Source organism: Sinocyclocheilus anshuiensis, unplaced genomic scaffold (assembly GCF_001515605.1).
Source record: "Sinocyclocheilus anshuiensis isolate Anshui unplaced genomic scaffold, SAMN03320099.WGS_v1.1 scaffold928, whole genome shotgun sequence".
NCBI lineage: Eukaryota > Metazoa > Chordata > Actinopteri > Cypriniformes > Cyprinidae > Sinocyclocheilus > Sinocyclocheilus anshuiensis.
This window is the reverse complement of record NW_015552531.1, coordinates 679,972-700,947: the sequence shown is the minus strand read 5'-3', so window position 1 is coordinate 700,947 and position 20,976 is coordinate 679,972. Positions and strand designations below refer to the sequence as shown.

The following is a 20,976-nucleotide window of genomic DNA, read 5'->3' as shown; positions in this document are numbered from 1 at the left end:
GTATGTTTCTGTTGATGGATACAAATTCTGGCTTCCCAATACATTACAATAAGAGCGATGAGAGAGAAAAAAAACAATAAAACAAGTAACAAGTCACTCTTTTATCAATGCGAGTGCTTTATGCTGGAATAACTGTCATTTATGCCGGTGTTGATAGTTGATAGCGCAGGTGAACAGCACACGTTGCTATCTGTGTTTAAACTACTGCGCAGTGAGAAGATCTGTGTGGACGCTCATCCGAAGCGTGTGAACCCGCATCTCAGAACGCGAGCAAATATTAAAGCAGCACTATGTAACTTTTTCTGTGTTCAAAATTTGCTAAATGTAGCCTGGTCGGGTCATCACCGCTGCGGAGTAACACATACCTGCGTGAATCGCCATAGACATAAACTTAGAGAAGTAGCTCCGGTTGGAATGTTCTTTTCTCGGGATGTGTGCAGTTCTGTTTATGAACCGCTAGAGCGCCTAAAAGTTACATAGTGCTGCTTTAAGCTCTCTGTGAAGTATTGTGTTTGAATGGACAAATTCACTCAAAAATTATGTCAAAATGCCTGTCTTGGTGAGTACAAAGAAATCACTCACTGCTCTTGATTGAATAACTTTTGTAACTTTAATAAGGATTAATCTTTAATTTATACAGTCAAATATGCAATGTTATTTTACATTTGATTTATTCTATTTCTGTACCTAAAAACTATGTTAGACCTAAAAAAAACTGAAAAGCACTGTTTATTTTATTTGTATATTTTTTCACTGTTTATTTATTTGTGCTGTTGCTTGTAGTTAGATTATTTATTCTTGTTTTCTTTATTTTTATTTGACAATATAGTTTTTTCCCTAAACATAGCACATACCGAACCGTACTGAAACCGTGACTCTAAAACCGTGATACAAACTGAACCGTGAGTTAGTTGAACCGTTGCACCCCTACAGGAAACAGTCCTCATCCTCCGTAAAATGCGCTGCACACATCTGAATATTTGGGTTGAACTGTTCCGGACCAGTGTTGTAAATACAACTTAACCACTGATTTCTAGTTGTGTCCTCTTTTGGAAGGCCAAACAAAGTAGTTTCGCTTTCACAACGAAACACACAGCATCTTCACAACATGGCGGCGGCGGCAACAACAATACTACAGCGAGAATAAAAGTTACGCCTTCTTTCTTTGCGTGAACATTTGGGCGGCGTTATGCAAATCTTTCCACATCGTGACGTAGACATGTGGGGGCGTGTTAGAACGAGCCGTTTTAGGTAGGCGTGGTTGACTCTTAACTTTTATAAAGAATATCTCTTTGGATTTGAGACTTTAGTCTTTGCAACTTTACAGATTTTCTTTACGCACCAAGAGCTTGTAACACTCCAAAGAGAAAGGAAAAATTTAAATCACATCATATGACCCCTTTAATCAAAATCATCTCCTCCATTAATTTCTGTTCTCTTTGTACCAGGTGGGCATGTTTAAGATCCATCCAGAGATCCCAGAGTCTCTTTCGTCAGAGGCCAAATCCTTCATTCTTGCATGCTTTGAGCCTGACCCGAATAAACGAGCAACGGGTGGGGACCTGCTCAAGGATCCATTCCTGCGTCAAAACATTAAAGGCAAAAAGAACAAGATCGCTTTCAAACCTTCAGGTAATGTCTCTGACCAAGTCTAACATGCTTTCTGCAGCTGTGATAATAATGAGACCTGGGTTGATCCTTCTGGTCACATCCATGGTGTGTAAGGCATTTAGGGCCTTGTGAGAGCACACAGAACATTTTTCGCAGGCAAACTCTCAGAGCTGCGAACAAACTCCCCCCAACCCATAGCCCAGCATGCCTGCATCTCGCCACTGTCTAGGATACTCGCAACAGGTCCAAACTGCCCTCAGCTGGCCGGTTACAGTCCAGATTGAACTTACACAAAAGATGAGTAGGAACAACAGGACCTGGGAAAATCAACAATAAGACCTCACACTACCTTCACAAATGGTTTCCATCCAGCCGCACATGTCAGCTATCCCGCTGTCCATGAAAAGCATTCTCAGGGTGTGGTGTTTCACACAAACATGCACTCTGCTTTCTCAGAAAACGTTCACGATTTCTCTTTGACATTGTCAGAGGAATGTTAGTGAGTGACAAGCTCTGATCCAATTTCTAGTGAGCTGCTTACTGCTATCCAAACTTATTGATTTGAAAAACTCTCTACATAGTGAGCAACCTAAATAGCTTTTTACACAGAATCGTACAATAGTTTGATGTTAGCGTGTTGCTAAGCTAATGGCTTGACATTCTAGTAAGTGTAAAAATATACAACCCACACAGATATTTGGTGACATTTTTAATGTATTTGGTTAAACTTTTTAATTACATTAATTTTTATTAATTTTTTTTGTTTTCAAATTAAATAGAAGTTATATATTTGCATTTCCATTTAAAAGTTTGGGGTCAGTAAGGTTTTTTAATGTTTCTGAAAGAAGTCTCTGATGCTCACCAAGGCTAAAAATGCAGTAAAAACTGTAATATTGTGAATTTAAAATAACCTTTTTTATTTTAATATTTTTTTTAAATGTAATGTATTCCTGTGATGCAAAGCTGAATTTTCAGCATCATTACTCCAGTTTTCAGTGTCACATGATCCTTCTGAAATCATTCTAATATGCTGATTTGCTGCACAAGAAATGTAATATTGAAACAGTTGTGCTGCCAAATATTTTTGTGAATGCAGTGATAAAACTTTTTTCAGGATTATTTGATGAATAGAAAGTTCAAAAGAACAGCATTTGTTTGAAATATAAATCTTTTGTAACATTTTAAATGTATTTACGGTCACTTTAGATTAATTTAATGCATCTTTGCTGAAAAGTATTAATTTCTTTAAAAAAAAATCTTACTGACCCTAAACTTTTGAACAGTAGTTTATAATCAACATTCAAGTCTCCTTTTAGGTTCAGGTATAATTTGGAACAGCGTTTGTATCTGGAAATACACATGTGATGCCTCCAGAGACAACTCGTTAGGATTTGGAGCAAAGAAATTGCTTTATAGGCCTGGTGTATTCCCAGTTTTGTTCATTAGACATTATAGTACAGGCTAAATATTAATAAATCAATATCTCCTTCTTCCTTAATGCCATCCAATCGGCTGCTTTGGCTTGGATTCTCTGTGTAACAGTGTGGCAAGGTTTGTATCCACCATCTATGTATCCTTGTGTGTTCTTGAGGATCATAAGCTCATAATCATTGGTGTCTTGCTGGTTACTGGTGATGGTGCTGAAGTGTATGCTCCTTGTGTGCTCTCATTGGTTCTTTGTGTCATATCTTTTTCTTCATTCTCTTGATTTTTGATTTGCCTTCTCTTCTCTGTGGTTTACTATTAATTTGGTTCCAGTGTTTTAACTTACTGTGGAAGCTTTTTGGAAGAGTTAAAAAATCTGTAACATTGTGGGTAACACTTTACAATAAGGTTCCATTAGTTAATGTTAGTTTAGTTGAACAATACATTTGTTTCAGTATTTATTAATCTTTGATAACATTATTTAATAAAACTGTTCATTGCTAGTTCTTGTTAGCTCAGGTCCATTATATGAACAAATACAACTTTTGATTTTAATAATGTATTCGTAAATGTTGAAATTAACATTAACTTAGATTAATTAATGCTTTAAAAGTATTTTTCATTGTTAGTTCATATTCACTGTTGTAGCTGACAAATAACAAGTCGAATCTTATTGTAAAATGTTACCATATTGTGCTATTATATATGTGATAGAAATATTTACCAGACAGGTTTCACAGACAAGGCCTAAGCCTAGTCCCAGACTAAAATGTAAGCCTGAGCTGTGTCAACTGAAAGAAACTTGCACTGACTGATCTTAAAATATATCAGTGCCTTTGTTTTGGCTCAAGATGCACACCAGTAATGTGTTTTCTAAGGCACGTTTATGAAAAATTACTTAAATGTCTTAATTGAACTATGGCCTAATCCTGGCTTAGTCTAAGCCCTGTCCGTGAAACCAGGCCATAGTATATTAAATTAACCCCTTAGCATTCCTGTAAAAATTGTCTAAAACGCGTAAAACACGCAGTGTACTGTGGTTGGTACAGTGGAATGCTAGCAGGTTAAATTAAATTGGGGCTGTCAATTAAAAGGTTTTATTGTTTTAATTAATCCACTTAATTAATCTCATATAACAATATTATCTGATTTAAAAACCCTAATGAAAATATATTTAAGACATTTATTTAAGGTATTTATTGTTTCTCACTGAACAGGCATTACAAAATGCGACTTTAGAAGTGAATATATTGTTGGTTTTATTTCCATATCATTGACCTTAAGTCTATTTTTGGCCTATAGGAGGCATGATTTACTGTTCTTTTTTTATAATTAATAACAGAAAATGAACATTTTGCATTGGCAGCTCTAATATAATGTTTAATTATAAAAAATAAAATGTGTAAAATTAATTAAAAATATAACACTTGACTTTTATATATAAAAAAAAAAAGATATTTCGTGTTCATATTTTTTCAAAGATTTAAACTTCAGGGGGGAAATAAAAGCCAAAAATGCTGTGAAACTTTAGTCTGTCTGAATGATTGTCTTTAAGTGCATATGTGTGTGTAAACACATGACCATGCGTGTTTGTGTTTTCCTCCCTTTAGACTACATCCGCAGTGTTTCATTACCAGTACAGCTGCAGACGGAGGCCGCAGGGAGCAGCAGCAGTGAACCAGGCTCTGTGTCTCCCGACTGCGACTCCAAACAAGATGTGTTCTTTGAGAAGAAAAAACGCTCTAGCTCAGAGAACCTCATCAAACCACCCAACTCAAACTTCCTCAGGTGAGCTCAGAAGATGAGCACTAAGGTGAATACAGAGCCCTCATCAAGACTAACAAGTGTCCGCTAACCGGTCCAGACGAGTTTAGGTCACGCAGTGGTCAGCCATAGCTGAAAGTGTGTATATGTATGTGCTTATGTGAGCGTTGGATTAGCATCTGGAATGTTAATGACGTGACTGTGTTTACGGAGCTTGAGAATCCGCGGCCGCTTCAGCTCTCAGACCAACAGTAAATCAACTTCCTGGGCATGAAGCGCTGAGGCCTGTCCTGACAGCTAGTCAACTCCTTGGAAACGCTGTTTAATTAACGCGGTGGAATGAGGAGACAGGTGTGCTGGGCCGTGGTTTCTGGGCAGGTGTATGTACGTGTGTGTAATGAGATAATGCCTTTTACAGCAGGTACTCTCTGGTTGTTCATAAAATAATCCCATGAAGACTTTACAGACCACTTGACCTCGGTTTCAATGCACACACACCAAATCACAGGGCTGCCTGTCACACATTAACCACGTTTCCTCTTTCCTCAAATGAAATCATGTTTTTTAATCACCACTCCAGATTTATATATACTTTGGCTGCTAAAGTTAACACTGATACTTGAGTGAATTAAATGTTTAACACGGTTAAATTCAAAGTTAGTTAATTTGCCTAAACTGACCTTTAAAAGCTCAACAAGTATGAGAGATCACCTATGAGTGAAACACACCTTAATATAACCACCTTTCTGCTTTAATTTAATATTTGTTTTGTTTTGTAAAATCCAATCAGAGATTGTGATTTTTTTTATTGATAGTGCTGCCTTAAAAAAATAAAATATAAAAAGGTACATGATACAGTGATGGCATCAGATGATAAAACATGGTACTGAATGACTACTATATTGTATCTGCAGATTTCTACATCAAATAAATGATATTCTTTTGAAATTTGTTCATCAAATAATCCTGAAAAATAACAGCACAACCGTTTTCAACATTGATAAGAAATGTTTACTGTATTATTGATTAAATAAATGCAGCCTTGGTGAGCATAAGGGACATCTTTCCGAAACATTGAAAAAGTCCTAACGACTCCAAACTTTTGAACAATATTGTATTGTACATAATGTTACATCTGCATGAAGCTATTTAGATTCATATTTTCTTAGTGAATCAGTGTGAAATGTGTGTGATTCAGTGTTCCAGATGAGAGTCCTACAGCAGAAGACCGCAGCTCTCCAGATTGATAAGAAATGTTTCTTGAGCAGCAAATCAGCATATTAGAATTATTTCTGAAGTAATGATGCTGAAAATTGATCTTTGCCATCACAGGAATATATACAATTTTTAAATAATAATATTTAATATATTTTATGTATTTATTATATTATTATTATTTTATATATATATACAGCCTTGGTGAGCATAAGGGACATCTTTCCGAAACATTGAAAAAGTCCTAACGACTCCAAACTTTTGAACAATATTGTATTGTACATAATGTTACATCTGCATGAAGCTATTTAGATTCATATTTTCTTAGTGAATCAGTGTGAAATGTGTGTGATTCAGTGTTCCAGATGAGAGTCCTACAGCAGAAGACCGCAGCTCTCCAGCCTCCTCTGAGAACAGCGACTCTGGCCTCTTCCTGCTGAAGAAAGACAGTGAAAGACGTGCCATACTCTACAAGGTCCTCAATGAGGACCAGGATAAGGTGACGTCCAACCTCATGGAGAACCACATCCAGGTGTGTATCCCTGCGTAGTTGATTGTGTGTGTTAGTGGTGTATGGACTGAATCATACAATGAGGATTGTGTCCTTGTCTTTTAGGGTCAGGAGGAGCTGAAGTTGTCAGTGGACCACATTAAACAGATCATCTGCATCTTACGGGACTTTATACGTTGCCCTGAGCGACGTGTCATGGCAATGACTATCTCAAAACTCAAGCTGGACCTGGACTTCGACAGCACATCAATCAACCAGATCCAGCTGGTTCTGTTTGGTTTCCAGGACTCTGTGAGTTGACTGCAGTATAAATAGTATTGTTTTCGATTGCTACTGTACAGTATACAATCTCAGTTTCCTACCCAGGCATGATCCACTATTGATAAAATCCTATTTATGCTGCAATATACATTTTTAAAACCTTAAATACCGATGTTGGACATACAGTACCATTAATAAGTTTGAGATAAGGAAGATATTTTTTTTTTATAAATAAATGAATACTTTTATTCAGGAAGCACGCAGTAAAGACATTTATAATGTTATAAAAAATTATTTTTCAAATAAATGCTCCTGTGTTTGGTTTGAGAGTGATGAGATTAAAATTCCTCTTTCATCACTGATTGTTTCAGGTAAATAAAGTGTTGAGGAACCACCACATTAAACCACACTGGATGTTTGCCATGGACAACATCATCAGACGGGCTGTACAGGCAGCTGTTACGATTTTAATTCCAGGTGTGTGTGTGTGTATGTGTGTGTGTGTGTGTGTGTGTGTGTGTGTGTGTGTGTGTGTGTGTGTGTGAGAGAGAGAGAGAGGGAAGGAAAAATAGAAACCAGAGGACTTGTTGTTCTGAGGAACATCAAAGAAACTGTGTGATTCATTTTGCATCTGTCTCTCTTCTAGAGCTACTGACGCATTTCGGGCCTGCATCGGAAAGTGAGGGTGCAGATAAGGACGCAGATGAAGTTGATGAAGAGGATGATGGGGACTTTGGATCAGTGGCACGTACGACCCAGGAAGATCAAGCCCTCACGTCTGGAGTCAGCACCCTCAGTTCAGTCATATCCCATGAGGTTCAGCGGCCACAGCACCCGCTGGGAGCCCAGCTTGGACGCCTCAAACAGGAAACCAGCAGGTACACACTATGATTCCTTAAAAAAAAAAACGCTTAACATCATTCTATTTAAGGCAGTTAAATATAAACAGTACACAAAATACGCTTTTTCCACCCTTTCCAATGGTGAGTGAATGGAAAAAAATACTCAAAATATTAGCTAAAAATACTAAATATTTGTTCCCAGTCATGGATCTGTGTTTCACATTATTTACTACAAATATACATGACAGTTCAATATTTTCAAGAATATTTGATAAATAAAAAGTACAAAAGAACAGCATTTACTTTAAACAGAAATGTCTTTGTCACTTTTGATGACACTTGACACTTTTCTGAATAATACAGTAAATTAATACTTAATTTCTCAAAATAAACTTACTGAACTGTAGTGTGTATTTTACTTGTTTTACTTTGTATTTTTGTGAAAAACAGCACAGGTCATTGTTACTCTTTGCACATTATATACAAGATAAAACAGCCTCCAGTTTTAATTTTGGATTCTGAATGTAGCGCTTAATAGTTTTATGACGTTTTGTCTTTTCTTGTTGGATTTAGTCAGTGAAATGTGATCTTAATGCTTCAGTAGTTTGAGGGAGAGTGTTTCAATGTTATGTCGCCCTCTTCAGGCTGCTTGAAGAACTGGTACAGAAGGAGAGAGAATATCAGCAGGTACTGAGACAAACTCTCCAACAGCGGGTACACGACATTGAGCTTATCAGGATCAGACAACAGCCTTCTGCAGGTTAGTTGTGCAACTAAATCACACACATTTATTGATTTAGACTCACTTATAAGCCATTCACTCTGTCTTTATTTACACTGAAATCACATGCATGTCTGTATGCTAAGGTAATAGAGAAAGTGTCAACTCACCTCTTTCTGATTTCCAGTGTCCTGTTCTGACCTTTAGAGTTGTTTGCAACCAGTTTATAGGACAAAACAAATACAAGTTCTGTTAAAAGAAAACTAGTGAGCCGCCGTAATGTCTGTTACCTACCTACCAACTTTCGAAATGACAACCCAATAAGTAACATTTCAAATGCGAATGTGAGTCTTGAAATGCTGTCTAGATAGATCTTAGCATCTGTGCTTTAATATTCCTACATCCGTCCTTTGCCCTCAACAGAGATGCCCTCAACCCCCTCTATATTTCACATTGCCGCACATCCCGAGCCTGACAAGAAGCTCACTGATTGGCTGAAGGAGCAGGGTGCCAAATCTGACACCATAGACAAGGTGAAACATATCACACTGAACACTGTCTATATCGTGTCTTTCCCACGATTAGAAAATGACTCACTTTTTTAAATTTCCATAAATAAAGAAACTGAAGATTCATTCCAAGTTCTTGTGGTTTCTGTCTGTGTCTGACAAGTTTGTTGAAGAAGATTTTACGCTCAACGACGTTCTTTGCGATGTTACAAAAGAAGACCTGCGCTGCCTGAGGCTTAGGTGAGGGCTTAATTTGTAAATGTCCAAGTGAGTGATTGATTGTGTATACTCTTCCTTTGCATAATGTGGCCCTAATTCTTTAGTCAGGTGAGCCACTTTAAATGGAATAAATACAGTATAATAAAATTAAATAAATAACTGGACCTATTATTATTGTTTTCTATAATAATATTAAATATAATAAATAACTGGAACCATTTTGAATAAATGAAATTATATATAATATTTGTAATATTAAACATTTCTACTATTTATATACACTACAGTTCAAAAATTTGGTGTGTTTTTGAAAGAAGTCAAAGTTATACTCACTAAGACTGCATTTATTTGATGAAAAATACAGTAAAAACAGTAATATTATGGAAAATTATTACAATTCAAAGGAACTTTCTATTTTAATGTTTTTTAAAGCAGACATTACTGCAGTCTTCAGTGTCACATGATGCAAAACATTTCTTTTTAACATTTTATCAATGTTGAAAACTGTTGTGCTTAAATTTGTGACCTTTTTTCAGGATTCTTTAATGAATAGAAAGTTTAAAGGAACAACATTTATTTGAAATCTTTAGTAACATTATATGTTTTTACTCTGACTTTTGATCAGTTTAATGCACCCTTGCTGAATAAAAGTTTTCATTTCTTTCAAAAAAAATCTTACTGACCACAAACCTTTGACTGTTTTTTTTTTCATTTATTTATTTAAATCTAATCTATTGTAAAATATATTTATAATAAAGGATATTTCAACTTTATATAGACTTATATTGACTTTATATACATTTGATATTCATCATTTATATATGTAAACTACAAAAAAAATAAAAATGGGCCAAGCCAAAATGGTACTTTTAATTGTGCATGTTTTACCATTTTAACCACAAATCACTGGTCTGGAAATTAGCAAGAACTTCGCAAATACTGTAGATAAAGTAATTTAGTGCTAGACAGCTTTTCCCTTTGTTTTCTTTAAATGTTTAAGCTGTGTGGGTAAACTTGCACACTAATTTTTACAGGAAGATGAGTCAGTGTTGTTCCACTCAATATTGATGGCTTCAGACTGTTCACGAGTAGCTGAAAAATGTTCTCTCAGTTAGTTGGAGTTTAATGAGAGACCAAATATTCTTTATGGGGTTCAAATCTGGACTCTGACCAGGCCAAAACATGAGCCTGATGGACTTGTTCTCAAGCCACTTCTTGGTTGTCTTTGCAGTGTAGGCAGGAGCATTTTTTCTTGTTGAAAAATAACATCTGATCATTTCTCTTTAGACTACTTTTCAATTCTTCAGTATTCTTTCATACTCCAAAGCAGTACTTGACTTTTCACAGTGAAGCAGCTCACGAGTACCAGCAGCTGAAAAGGCTCCCCACATCATAACACATCTTCCTCCATGCTTCACTGTGGTAGAGATGCATTCATCTTTGTTCTGTCTTTGATGCTTTTCTGAGACAGCAATGGCTTTTTAAGGAATGCATGTGCCAAATTCTTGCAAGTAATTTGTGGTTAAGTCCATTTGAAGCTTAGAGTTTAGCCATTTTCCGGTTTGGCCCATTTTTTTGGCCCAGAAGTGTACACCTGTAGTTATTCTGCTAGCTTAAGTTGTCTGCAATTAATAAAAAATATTTAATTTATTTCCCACTATAGGGGAGGAGCGCTGTGTTGTATCTGGAAAGCCATTCAGAGACACCGTAATAAAGGGCTTAAAATGACGAGGGAAATTCAGAAGGATGAAAGCAGCGAGAGGTTGCTGTTGACTGACACCTGAGCCAGCATTATAATACATTCGCACAAACATCCCTATAATGAGAGACCCTTACTGGCCCAAACCTTGTAATTATGTCATGCTCTGCCCCAGTTTGACAGCTATGACCTAATGTTTTTGTGCTATTTTTAGTATAGGTTTTCAGCCTCTCCATCTCATTTCCATTCGATTTCAATAGGAAAAGCAATGAGGATATAAACGGCTCTATCTAGGAAAGACTGCACTTTCCGATTTTTTACACTGCCAGGACAAGAGGGGTCATGTGACCCTCTCCAAGTGACTTGGGAATGGGCCTAGGACGGCAGAGCAAAACAGTGTTACCTACTTAATGTAGGACTTCAGATCATGCCATTTTAAATGAGAGAAAATCTATGTTTATATTTGTTTTAGCTTAACAAATCTGGAAAATGTATTATTCATTATAAAACATTATGTATGTGTTTTTTTTTTTTTTGAGGAACTGTCTGTACAAAATGACCACACACCTCTCGGACCAGGGCTAAAGAGCCTCTTTTAGATGTATTTTGATAAGTTTGGATGTAATTACCCCAGTATGTAGATAAATAAACATGAACTAGTCATAACATTCAGTTGCAACTTGAGTAGCTATGGCACTCAATAGTTGCTTTTTTTGTAAAAATGTGCAAGACCAGGCTTGCTGAAGGCATACCAAGTGGTTTTCTTAAACCGCCAACCACGTTCCACAAACATATATCCTCTTTCTTAAGAATGAAGTGGCCTTTTGTGTCAGTAGCAGTTCAAATTCAGGTTCATTCAGCCATTCTATAGTCTGAATGGATCAAAGCACCAAAAGTGCTTATCCAGGATTTACAGATTCTTATATATGATTTGTTCGTTCATTTTTGTTTGAACTTTTCACCTGCCGTGTTTGAATGTTGACTTGTACACGTCGAACTATTGTGGGAACGGTAGCACTTTGAGCACCAGTGTTCCGTCTAAGCTATTTAAATGATTTCTCTGCTGTGTGCACCGAAAGTGATATGACGATGAACGATACTTTTCTCTGACTTTTGACTTAAATGATTTGTGAACTGGATTTTCAGGCTGTGTCGGAGACAACTTGTTTCTCTGAATTGCAGAACACTTCAGGTGAATAAAGTTCAGACGTGCAAAAGGCTGAGCTACTGTAACGGCTGAAACAAATTGTTTTCCCATTAAATGTCACATGGCAGTTATTAGCTAAAGCAAGTCATTTGACTGCCTTCAAATATTTGGCATAGTTTAAGCTGTGGAAAATGTTGCAATCGCTGGGAACATTGTCAAAAGGAAAAGACGTACATTTAAAAACAATAAATGTTAAGTTATTTAAAAAGACTTAAGAATGAAATGGAAATGAAATATTTTAAAAGGACCTATATTGTTACTGTAACATTTCCTGTTCTGTATCATGTAAAGGAAAGTGTTTTCTATACATTTTCAAATGTGTCCCTGTGTTATTGTTTTTTTTTGTGATTGAGCTTATTGTTTTAGATTCAACGTTATTTTTATGCTTTCTGACAGTGTGATATGATTTTACCTAAAGGTCACACCTGCACATTTTGCATATTTTCGCAAATATAATTAACCTCAACTGCTCTCTGGAAACACGTCATGTTTTGGAAAATGATTTTTTTTTTTAATGATCTGCATTTTAATCCTCACACATCATTTCACACATGTCCATTTTGCATAATTAGCCTCAACTGCTCTCTGGAAACACGTCATATTTGGAAAGTTTTTCAATCAAAATGAATCGATCATGAGTCTATCTGCTTCACTCATCCGGTCACAGTGGTTCTTGATTTAGCAGGCAGCTTGCTGTGGAGAGGAAGTTTTTAAGTAAAAAATGACACGCATTTCCACCTGGGCCTCACACAATGCTATCACATGACATGGAAAAAAGTGCATGTGGCAGGTAACATATTTCTATGTTGTTTGGCTTTTTTGAACTTAAGAAATAGTCTGTTGTTTCGTTCTCACTGAATTGTTGCGAGCATTAGCCTAAATTGAATGTTTGCATATGAAACAACATTTAAATGAAAGTGACCAATGCGTCATTTCTTTACGCCGAATCTAATTTAGAAATTAAATCCCCTTGTTTTGTGCATGTTGTCATATTTGATGCTCAGCTATCCAAATGAAGTGGTTATTGCGGACAGTTTTTAGGGAAGTTAGGAGGGAATTTTTCTCATTCTCAGAACAGAGGATTTCATTATAAGTGACGGCCATAGTAGCAATCGTTCATAGTTGCAACAAGAGAATAATCTCACAATTTGAATTATGCACAGATACTACAGTGCCAGTATAAGCATGGAATTTCATGTGTTAAAAATATATGAGATCAGTATGAAAGCATCAGGGTTATCGGACAGGAGTCATGCAAGTCCTTTCATGTAAGAATTTACACAAACACCCAAATATGTGGGCTGTTGTGTTCAAAATGACTGTAGCTGGAACTCTCATTTTGTATGTATTATGACTAAAAAGTATACAGTGCTGTTACAAAAGATTTCTATTTTGAATAAATACTGTTCTTTTTAACTTTTAATTCATCAAAGAATCCTGAAAAAAGTATCACAGGTTCCAAAAAAAAAAAACATTAAGCAGCAAAAACGGTTTGATATTAAATCAGCATATTAGAATGATTTCTGAAGGATCATGTGACACTGGAGTAATGGCTGATGAAAATTCAGCTTTGCATCACAGGAATAAATTAAAGGATAAGGATGCAAGCAAATTGTTGATCAGATTCTTTCTGAAGCTCTGGTTACCTCTAAATATAATTTATTCTTAAATTGAAGTTAAAGTTCAAGGAGGGAAGGGCATCTGCGCAAGTGATCTGTGTGACTCGAACCATTTTATGAGAAGTTATCAAATGAGTTAGCCATGTTGCAAAAATGTGTGGCATTCAAACAACTGTCATGGAAATAAACTTGGTATTCAAGTTATTTCCTCAAAGATAAACACTAATCATGCAAGATTATGTGTGCTGCAAAATGCCTTCTTCACAGTGTTGCTGTCTACTTGTCTGTTTAAAAGAACCAATTTTGTCTTGGTGTGAAGAACATTTTAATGATCTGAAGAACCATTTTCTGCTATAAAGAACCTTTAGTGCAAAGGGCATTTTAAGATTTTAGAAGGTTATTCAAGTACTCACGTGGTTAGGCGAACATCGAGATAAATGTCATATTAATAAGTATATATAAATACTTATAAATCACGTTTATTCATTTTTAGTGTTCAGTTGATTGCATGAATCATGCAGTTTGCACTTTATTTTTAAATGGCTAAAATACATTTAATGGCAATAAATATGTATTATATATTTAGCATAATACATTTAAAAATGTATTCAAATTAATGCAGGTTATATAAATATATACCATATAAATATAATATAAACAAATATAAATATAGGAACTTGTTTCACAAATAATAAGCATACAAACTTAAAATACTTAAAAATAGCTTAAAGCTCTACAAAAATAGTCAAAACCCCTCAAAATGACCTTATGGCAAACAAATATTTGAATGTTATTTTGACTTGTTCTATATGTAAATGCAGAATTGTATTTCTACATTCTATTTCATCAGCATTTTTGATCCTGTCACATCTACGTAATACCTAAACTTCTGAACTTATCATTGTTCTCACATGCAGAACATTATTGAAATGTTTTTCTGGGTGCTATTTATAGCTCTGAAGGGCATCTAAATTTAGCACTTTCCTAATTTTAGACTTCTGCGTAAGCAAAATACATATAATAGCTGGAAAAGAAAGAAGGGACAAACTACTTTAAGCCCAGATGCAAAATTGTACATTTTGATTTTACTTTTTTCACTATTAAAAATATTTAAAGGGCACATCCAAAATTAGCCAGTGCTATTTTTAATGAGTTAATCATTCATTTCTGCACATTTTACACCAACTAGAGTTGATGGAATTGGTGACACCTGGAGTAAAATAATATCCACCCATTTATAACAGAAATCTATCATGTTTTCTTCATCAGCACCATCACTTCTGTCCTCTACTTTCTCTTGTTCTCTTGCAGATTCATTCATGCAACACTGTATTTAATTTGCTTTATTCACTCACATGTAATTCATTTGACTTTTACTGATGAATTTATTCTCTATTTGAATAATATTAGAAGTTAGCATGACAACCGATATCTTGCACAGAGCAGCAGAACTGCAATGAAGAAAATGAACCGCACAAAGCTTTTCATCAAGGCAAATATCTCAATGTAAGACTAGAACCACTTTAAACTAGGCATATTTCGAGTTGATCAGGGTGAAAAGGATTAAAAGCACAAGCGACACTTGAAATCTGAGCCTGAATCTCCTTTCAAACTATTGTTAAGTTTTGTTAATCCAAGTTAAATAATAAAAACAGGTATTCCAATAAGTGTGTTTGTTCCTTAAAGGGACAGTTTACCCAAAAATGACAATTCTGTCATCATTTACTCACATTTGTGAGTAAGTTAGGGTCCAAGACAATACTAGATCCTATTTGTAATTGTATGGACAAAAAAAAAGAAGAAATTTTTCAAAATATCCGCCTTTATATAAGTGTAAATCCTTTATATAAGTGTAATCAAGTGACACGTTCAGCGGAAGTCTCTAATTGCCCAGATAAAATATTAACTGACATATAATTTATGTAAAATAGGGTGTGATAACTGTAAATGCTTACCACATACATTTACTTAAGTTTGCATAGACACTTCAACAACACTGATGTTTACACTGTCAACACTATCAACACTGATAGCATCTAAAACGTAAATAATTTAGAAATGTCCTTTTCAGACGTACAGATGTATACAAATCCTTTTTTAATCTATGAATATTTCATTTACGGATTCTTGAATTCATGAATCAGTCGGTTGATTGATTGTATTTATAATGTATTTATAATCACAGGTGTGTATTACAAAATATTCCTAAAGGCATGTCTAAAATGAGAAAATTTGTATAAAATGTTTTAAATTAATTCATTCTTTTGTAAATTAGTGTTTAAATAAGTATTTTGAATCATATGAATAATATTTGACTCTTTGCTTGTTTAAAATCAGACACATTAATCAGAGGCATGTGGTTATGGAAACAGGAAGTAGATTACAGTTCAACTGTCTCGCACACCTGCCCCGACCGCAGTGTATCCACATCTGAAGAGTTTCATTTGGGGAGTGAACATAAATTCCAAAAGGTGGGGGAAATCCCAAATGAAGGTTTAAATTGAGTGTTCATCAGTGAAGTCCAACCAAAGCTCTTCAGAACTATTTCTGTGTGGATTACCACTCTCTTAACAACACTTAAATACTTTATGAGATACTGGAGCACTTCCAAAGATCCAAAGATGACTTGCATTAAAATCTACTCTTTGAGTTTCCTCATACTCATCGCTTTTGTTGTGGAGACAGATGCAGGTGAGTGAATGTGCTTTTTACAAAATATGTGAAACAGACTTGTAAAGAGATCTTTTAAAACACTGTTCTGCCTGCATGCTGTTATTTGAGACATTTTGTGTGAATTAACACACTGATTGCATGGAGTAGTATTTTCACTTTAAAAATAAAGATTGTGTTTTGTGCTCATGGGCACAGATTTAGTATAAGAAAAGATGGATTGTGTGTTCAGTTGGGACTTTCCTAGCTGAATGGATACTGGAACCCTTTGTATTAGCAGTCTGATAAACCAATGCATGTAAAAGTCTTTCTGATCCAGTTACTGTTACAGCAGATATAATACAGTTCACCATTGTTATTTTTATTTTAGACAATAGTGGAACGTTTTACACAGCCTGCAAATGTGTGAACATCAGAATAACACTTTCCCTCCTGTTTCACAGTGAGTTGCTGTCTTCGTTACACGAAACACCCTCGACGCTGTGGAATTCTGAAAGGCTACATTATCCAAAACATGACTGGCAGCTGTGATCTTGCAGCAATAATGTAAGTCATATTTTTTCATACATGTTTGATGTAATTTATGTAAATTAAGCAACCTTTACATACTCGCACAAATATAATAATATATATATATAATATAAATTTGTATACATTTTTATCATTTAGAAAAAAATTTAAAAGAAATGTTGAACAAATGACATATCTATAAATCATTTTTTATGCTTTTTTTAAAATGAAGACAAACTTTAACAAAAAATATATATATATATATATATATATATACACACACACACACTTTTTTAAGTTACAAATGTATTATAAAGTGCATATAGTGTTGAAAGTGCATATATCTATCTATCTATACATATACAAATACATGCATATCTATATAATTTATATTTTGCAAATTTGACACGTGTCAAAATTTTTGAAAAATGAATACAAAAGTATAAATATTTGTTTATTGGTAACTCATTATATCCTAACGCATTGCCTATTGTTACCAAATCCCTATACATCCACCTGTGTTATTTTGCTGCCTTCAGTATTGTTTTAGATAATATAATAGAGAATAATACAGAATGAGTGTGTGCACTCAGAAAAAAAAGGTTCAAAAGCGGTCACTGGAGCAGTACCATTTCAAGATTTACACTTTTGTATCTTATTTACTCCTATAGGGTGCATATTCTGAGAGTGTGTTCACATTAGTGTAATGTGTGAATATATAAGAAAAACATTTAAATATATAGAATATTATTATAATATAATGTATTCTTTATATATTTTGGGGGGTTGAGAAGGAGGATCATGTGAATTTGCAATTCCACATGCATAAGCTGTGTTGACACTGATTTGATAGATAGGCTGCTGATAATGTTGTCTCTGGTGCTAGAGTTCACTGTATTTTACATCATTGCAGCTTCCAAACTGAGAAAGGAAAATCAATCTGCGCTGACCCAGCACAACCTTGGACACAGAGGAGAGTTGCATGCCTGAAGTATGAGAACATATCAATCACTAACATAAAGGAATGCAGTCTTACCACATATTGTGCCCTTAAGAAAATTAACTGATGGAATAAAACATTTTTTGTGCCCTTTAGGATGAAGGCAGCAAGAGTGAAGACTAGCGGTTTTTAATGTTTTAAGAACACCAAAAAGCAGAGGCTCTTCTGGAGATATTTTTTATTATTTTGGACTGTTTTACTCTTTAATAAAGAGAACTTATATTCTTTATATTGGCATCACTTAAATGCACTTTCTTGTACAGAGTATTTATGGAGGGAAAATACAAGGTAACTTTACTACACTGTGGATTTTAGGCCTCTTGCAATGCAAAATATTTTATAGCCCTTTGTATTAAGTTAACTCACTAATTAAGTTCACAATTTTTACTAATTCAAATACTATTTAAATGTCATCTATAAAGACTAATATATGCAAAGGAATTATATATTTGATGTATTTTGGTCTTTATTTGGTGGAATGGCCCCTTTGGTTAGTCAGTGCTGCCCTCTACTGTTAAAGATGTGCCAGTATGACAGAGTAGGAAATATTTTTCCATCTTTATAATATAATAAACATTTTATACAATTGTATAGATAAATTGTTTTTGTTTTCTGTTATATTTCACTTATGTGTTTTTAAATAAAGGTCACTATTTCACTCAGCATTTTTGTGATGAACTACAACTCAGCACTACAATGTTGTTGTCCTTTGTTTTTCTGAATTGCAGGGTCCATAACATTTGCACCAAAATGAAAACACAAACTAACTTTACTATACTATGGATTTTCGGGTCTCTGGTGGTTTTTTTTTTAACAACTTATTTACAGGGCAAAATATTTCAGAACTCTTATGTATTGAGAAGGGTTAATTATTAACTCACTAATTCAATTCACAATTTATTCATTCATTTATATGTACTCATTAAAAAAAAACTTTTAAATGTACTCACTTATTGTGCTCAATACATCACAGTAATCCACGTGACTCCAGTCGATCAATTAACATATTGAGAAGCAAAAAAGCTATGTGTTTGTAAGAAACAAAGTAATCTTTAAGACATTTTTAACTTCAAACTGTTGCTGGACTGAAGTCATATGAATTACTTGTGAATTATTGTGATGTTTTTATCAGCTGATTGGACTCTTGACGGCACCCATTCACTGCAGAGGATCCATTGGTGAGCAAGTGATGTAATCTTGTAACAAATTTCTCCAAATCTGTTCTGATGAAGAAACAAACTCATCTACATTTTGGATGGACTGAGGGTGTTTAAAATTTCATTTTTGGGTGAACTATTCCTTTATATTCAAAGCTGGTTGAATGGGTTTAGATGTCATGAGAGTGAAATGGATAACTAAATACCTTCGACTTAATAATATAGCTATAGCTTTCCATGAATAGGAAGTGGGAAGTGTTCCTGGTTCCGGTTGACCTAACTAATGCAGCCTAACAATCCTTTGACGGATTTGAATTATAGTAATGTGATAGTGTGTTATGTGTATGCCAGGTTAAAGAGATGGGTCTTTTAAACTGACAGAGTGTGTCTGCCTCCTGAACAACACTATGTTCCAGAGTTTGGGCGCTAGATAGGAAAAGGATCTGCCACCTGCAGCTGATTTTGATATTCTAGGTATTATCAAATGGTCAGAGTTTTGAGATGGCAGCGGACGTGAAGGACTATAATGTGATAAGAACTCACTCAAGTACTGAGGTGCTAAACCATTCAGGGCTTTATAAGTAATTAGCAAGATTTTCAAATGTATTCGTTGTTCAATAGGGAGCCAGTGCAGAGTTGACAGAACCGGGCCAACATGGTCATACTTCCTGGTTCTAGTAAAAACTCTAGCTGCTGCATTTTGGACCATTCTGGAGTTTATTAAGCGCGCAGAGCAACCACTCAATAAAGCATTACAATAATCTAACCTCGAGGTCATGAACGCATGAATTAACGTTTCTGCATTTGACATTGAGAGCATAGGTTGTAATTTAGATGTATTTTTAAGATGGAAAAATGTGGTTTTACAAATGCTAGAAACGTGGCTTTCAAAGGAAAGATTGCTATCAAATAGCACACCTAGGTTCCTAACTGATGACGAAGAATTGACAGAGCAGCCATCAAGTGTTAGACTCGTGTCCCAAATGACGCACTATACACTATGCACTTATACACTATGTACTTCTGCACTATGTACTTAACCATGTAGTGTATGAATTATATAAAGGTTATTTTGTCATTCATAATCAGAGTCTGATAGCCCATCCCCCTTCTCCACGTAATTTAAGCTGCAACAGTTGAGTGCATGAAGTGTCCAACATCCGGGTATTTAAAGTGCACTTTTTCTTATTGGAATTTTCAGTGTGAACACACTACTCGCACTGTTTATACTACAAAACGTCATAGAATAGTGCATAAGTATGTGATTTGGGACGCACATTATAGAATACCCAAGACCTGTTACTCGTATAGTTTTGAATGGGCAAAAATGCAACGGTCAATATGGCAGCTCTATCGAAGGAAACCCTGCCTTCTGAATAAAAGTCATCGTGGCACTGCAGCTGCCGTTAGAACAGAGCAGTTGTTTCTCAAAAAAAACTTCTAAACAACAAAAAAAAAAACTATACAAACACAATAAAACAAACATACAAACAAACAAAAAATAAAATTTCTCAATATTTAGAAACAATGACAGCATAAGATGATTATCAACAATAGTAGGTAACACTTTACAATAAGGTAAAAATTATTTTTTTCTGCGCCATTTGCGCAGACTCGGGCTCCAAATGGCATCATTTACTCAAGATGGCAGCGGCCATACTGAGATGCTTTTTTTTGTCTGTTGACATACTTTTCTATTAGAAAATGAACATATTTAAATGTAAAATTACATTTAAAAATGATTAGTGTTACACATTGAAAGATGTGTTGCTTTTAAATGTTTTTAAAAAAATAAAATGACTATTATCACATGATCTCATTGAGTTATTCTGTAAACCATTCAGGGCTTTATAAGTAATTAGCAAGATTTTCAAATGTATTCGTTGTTCAATAGGGAGCCAGTGCAGAGTTGACAGAACCGGGCCAACATGGTCATACTTCCTGGTTCTAGTAAAAACTCTAGCTGCTGCATTTTGGACCATTCTGGAGTTTATTAAGCGCGCAGAGCAACCACTCAATAAAGCATTACAATAATC

General features: G+C 34.9%; 2 protein-coding genes across 2 annotated transcripts in view; both read left to right on the top strand.

Annotated features, from left to right (window-relative positions):
* LOC107663664 (mitogen-activated protein kinase kinase kinase 15-like) overlaps nt 1–11,724 on the top strand; it is a 30,355-nt gene extending 18,631 nt beyond the window's left edge. The window contains 12 exon segments of the mRNA XM_016453907.1: nt 1,433–1,632; nt 3,154–3,162; nt 4,647–4,824; nt 6,373–6,547; nt 6,632–6,817; nt 7,159–7,264; nt 7,434–7,665; nt 8,274–8,389; nt 8,774–8,883; nt 9,023–9,099; nt 10,742–10,797; nt 10,800–11,724. Coding sequence (XP_016309393.1) covers nt 1,433–1,632; nt 3,154–3,162; nt 4,647–4,824; nt 6,373–6,547; nt 6,632–6,817; nt 7,159–7,264; nt 7,434–7,665; nt 8,274–8,389; nt 8,774–8,883; nt 9,023–9,099; nt 10,742–10,797; nt 10,800–10,828 — 1,474 coding nt within the window. The 3' untranslated portion in view covers nt 10,829–11,724.
* Nucleotides 11,725–16,061: 4,337 nt separating this feature from the next.
* ccl20b (chemokine (C-C motif) ligand 20b) lies at nt 16,062–18,466 on the top strand. The gene is made up of 4 exons (XM_016453906.1): nt 16,062–16,294; nt 16,717–16,819; nt 17,697–17,774; nt 17,880–18,466. The coding sequence occupies exons 1-4, from the start codon at nt 16,192–16,194 to the stop codon at nt 17,914–17,916; spliced, it is 321 nt and encodes a 106-aa protein (XP_016309392.1). The 5' UTR covers nt 16,062–16,191; the 3' UTR covers nt 17,917–18,466.
* The last annotated feature ends 2,510 nt before the right edge of the window (nt 18,467–20,976 follow it).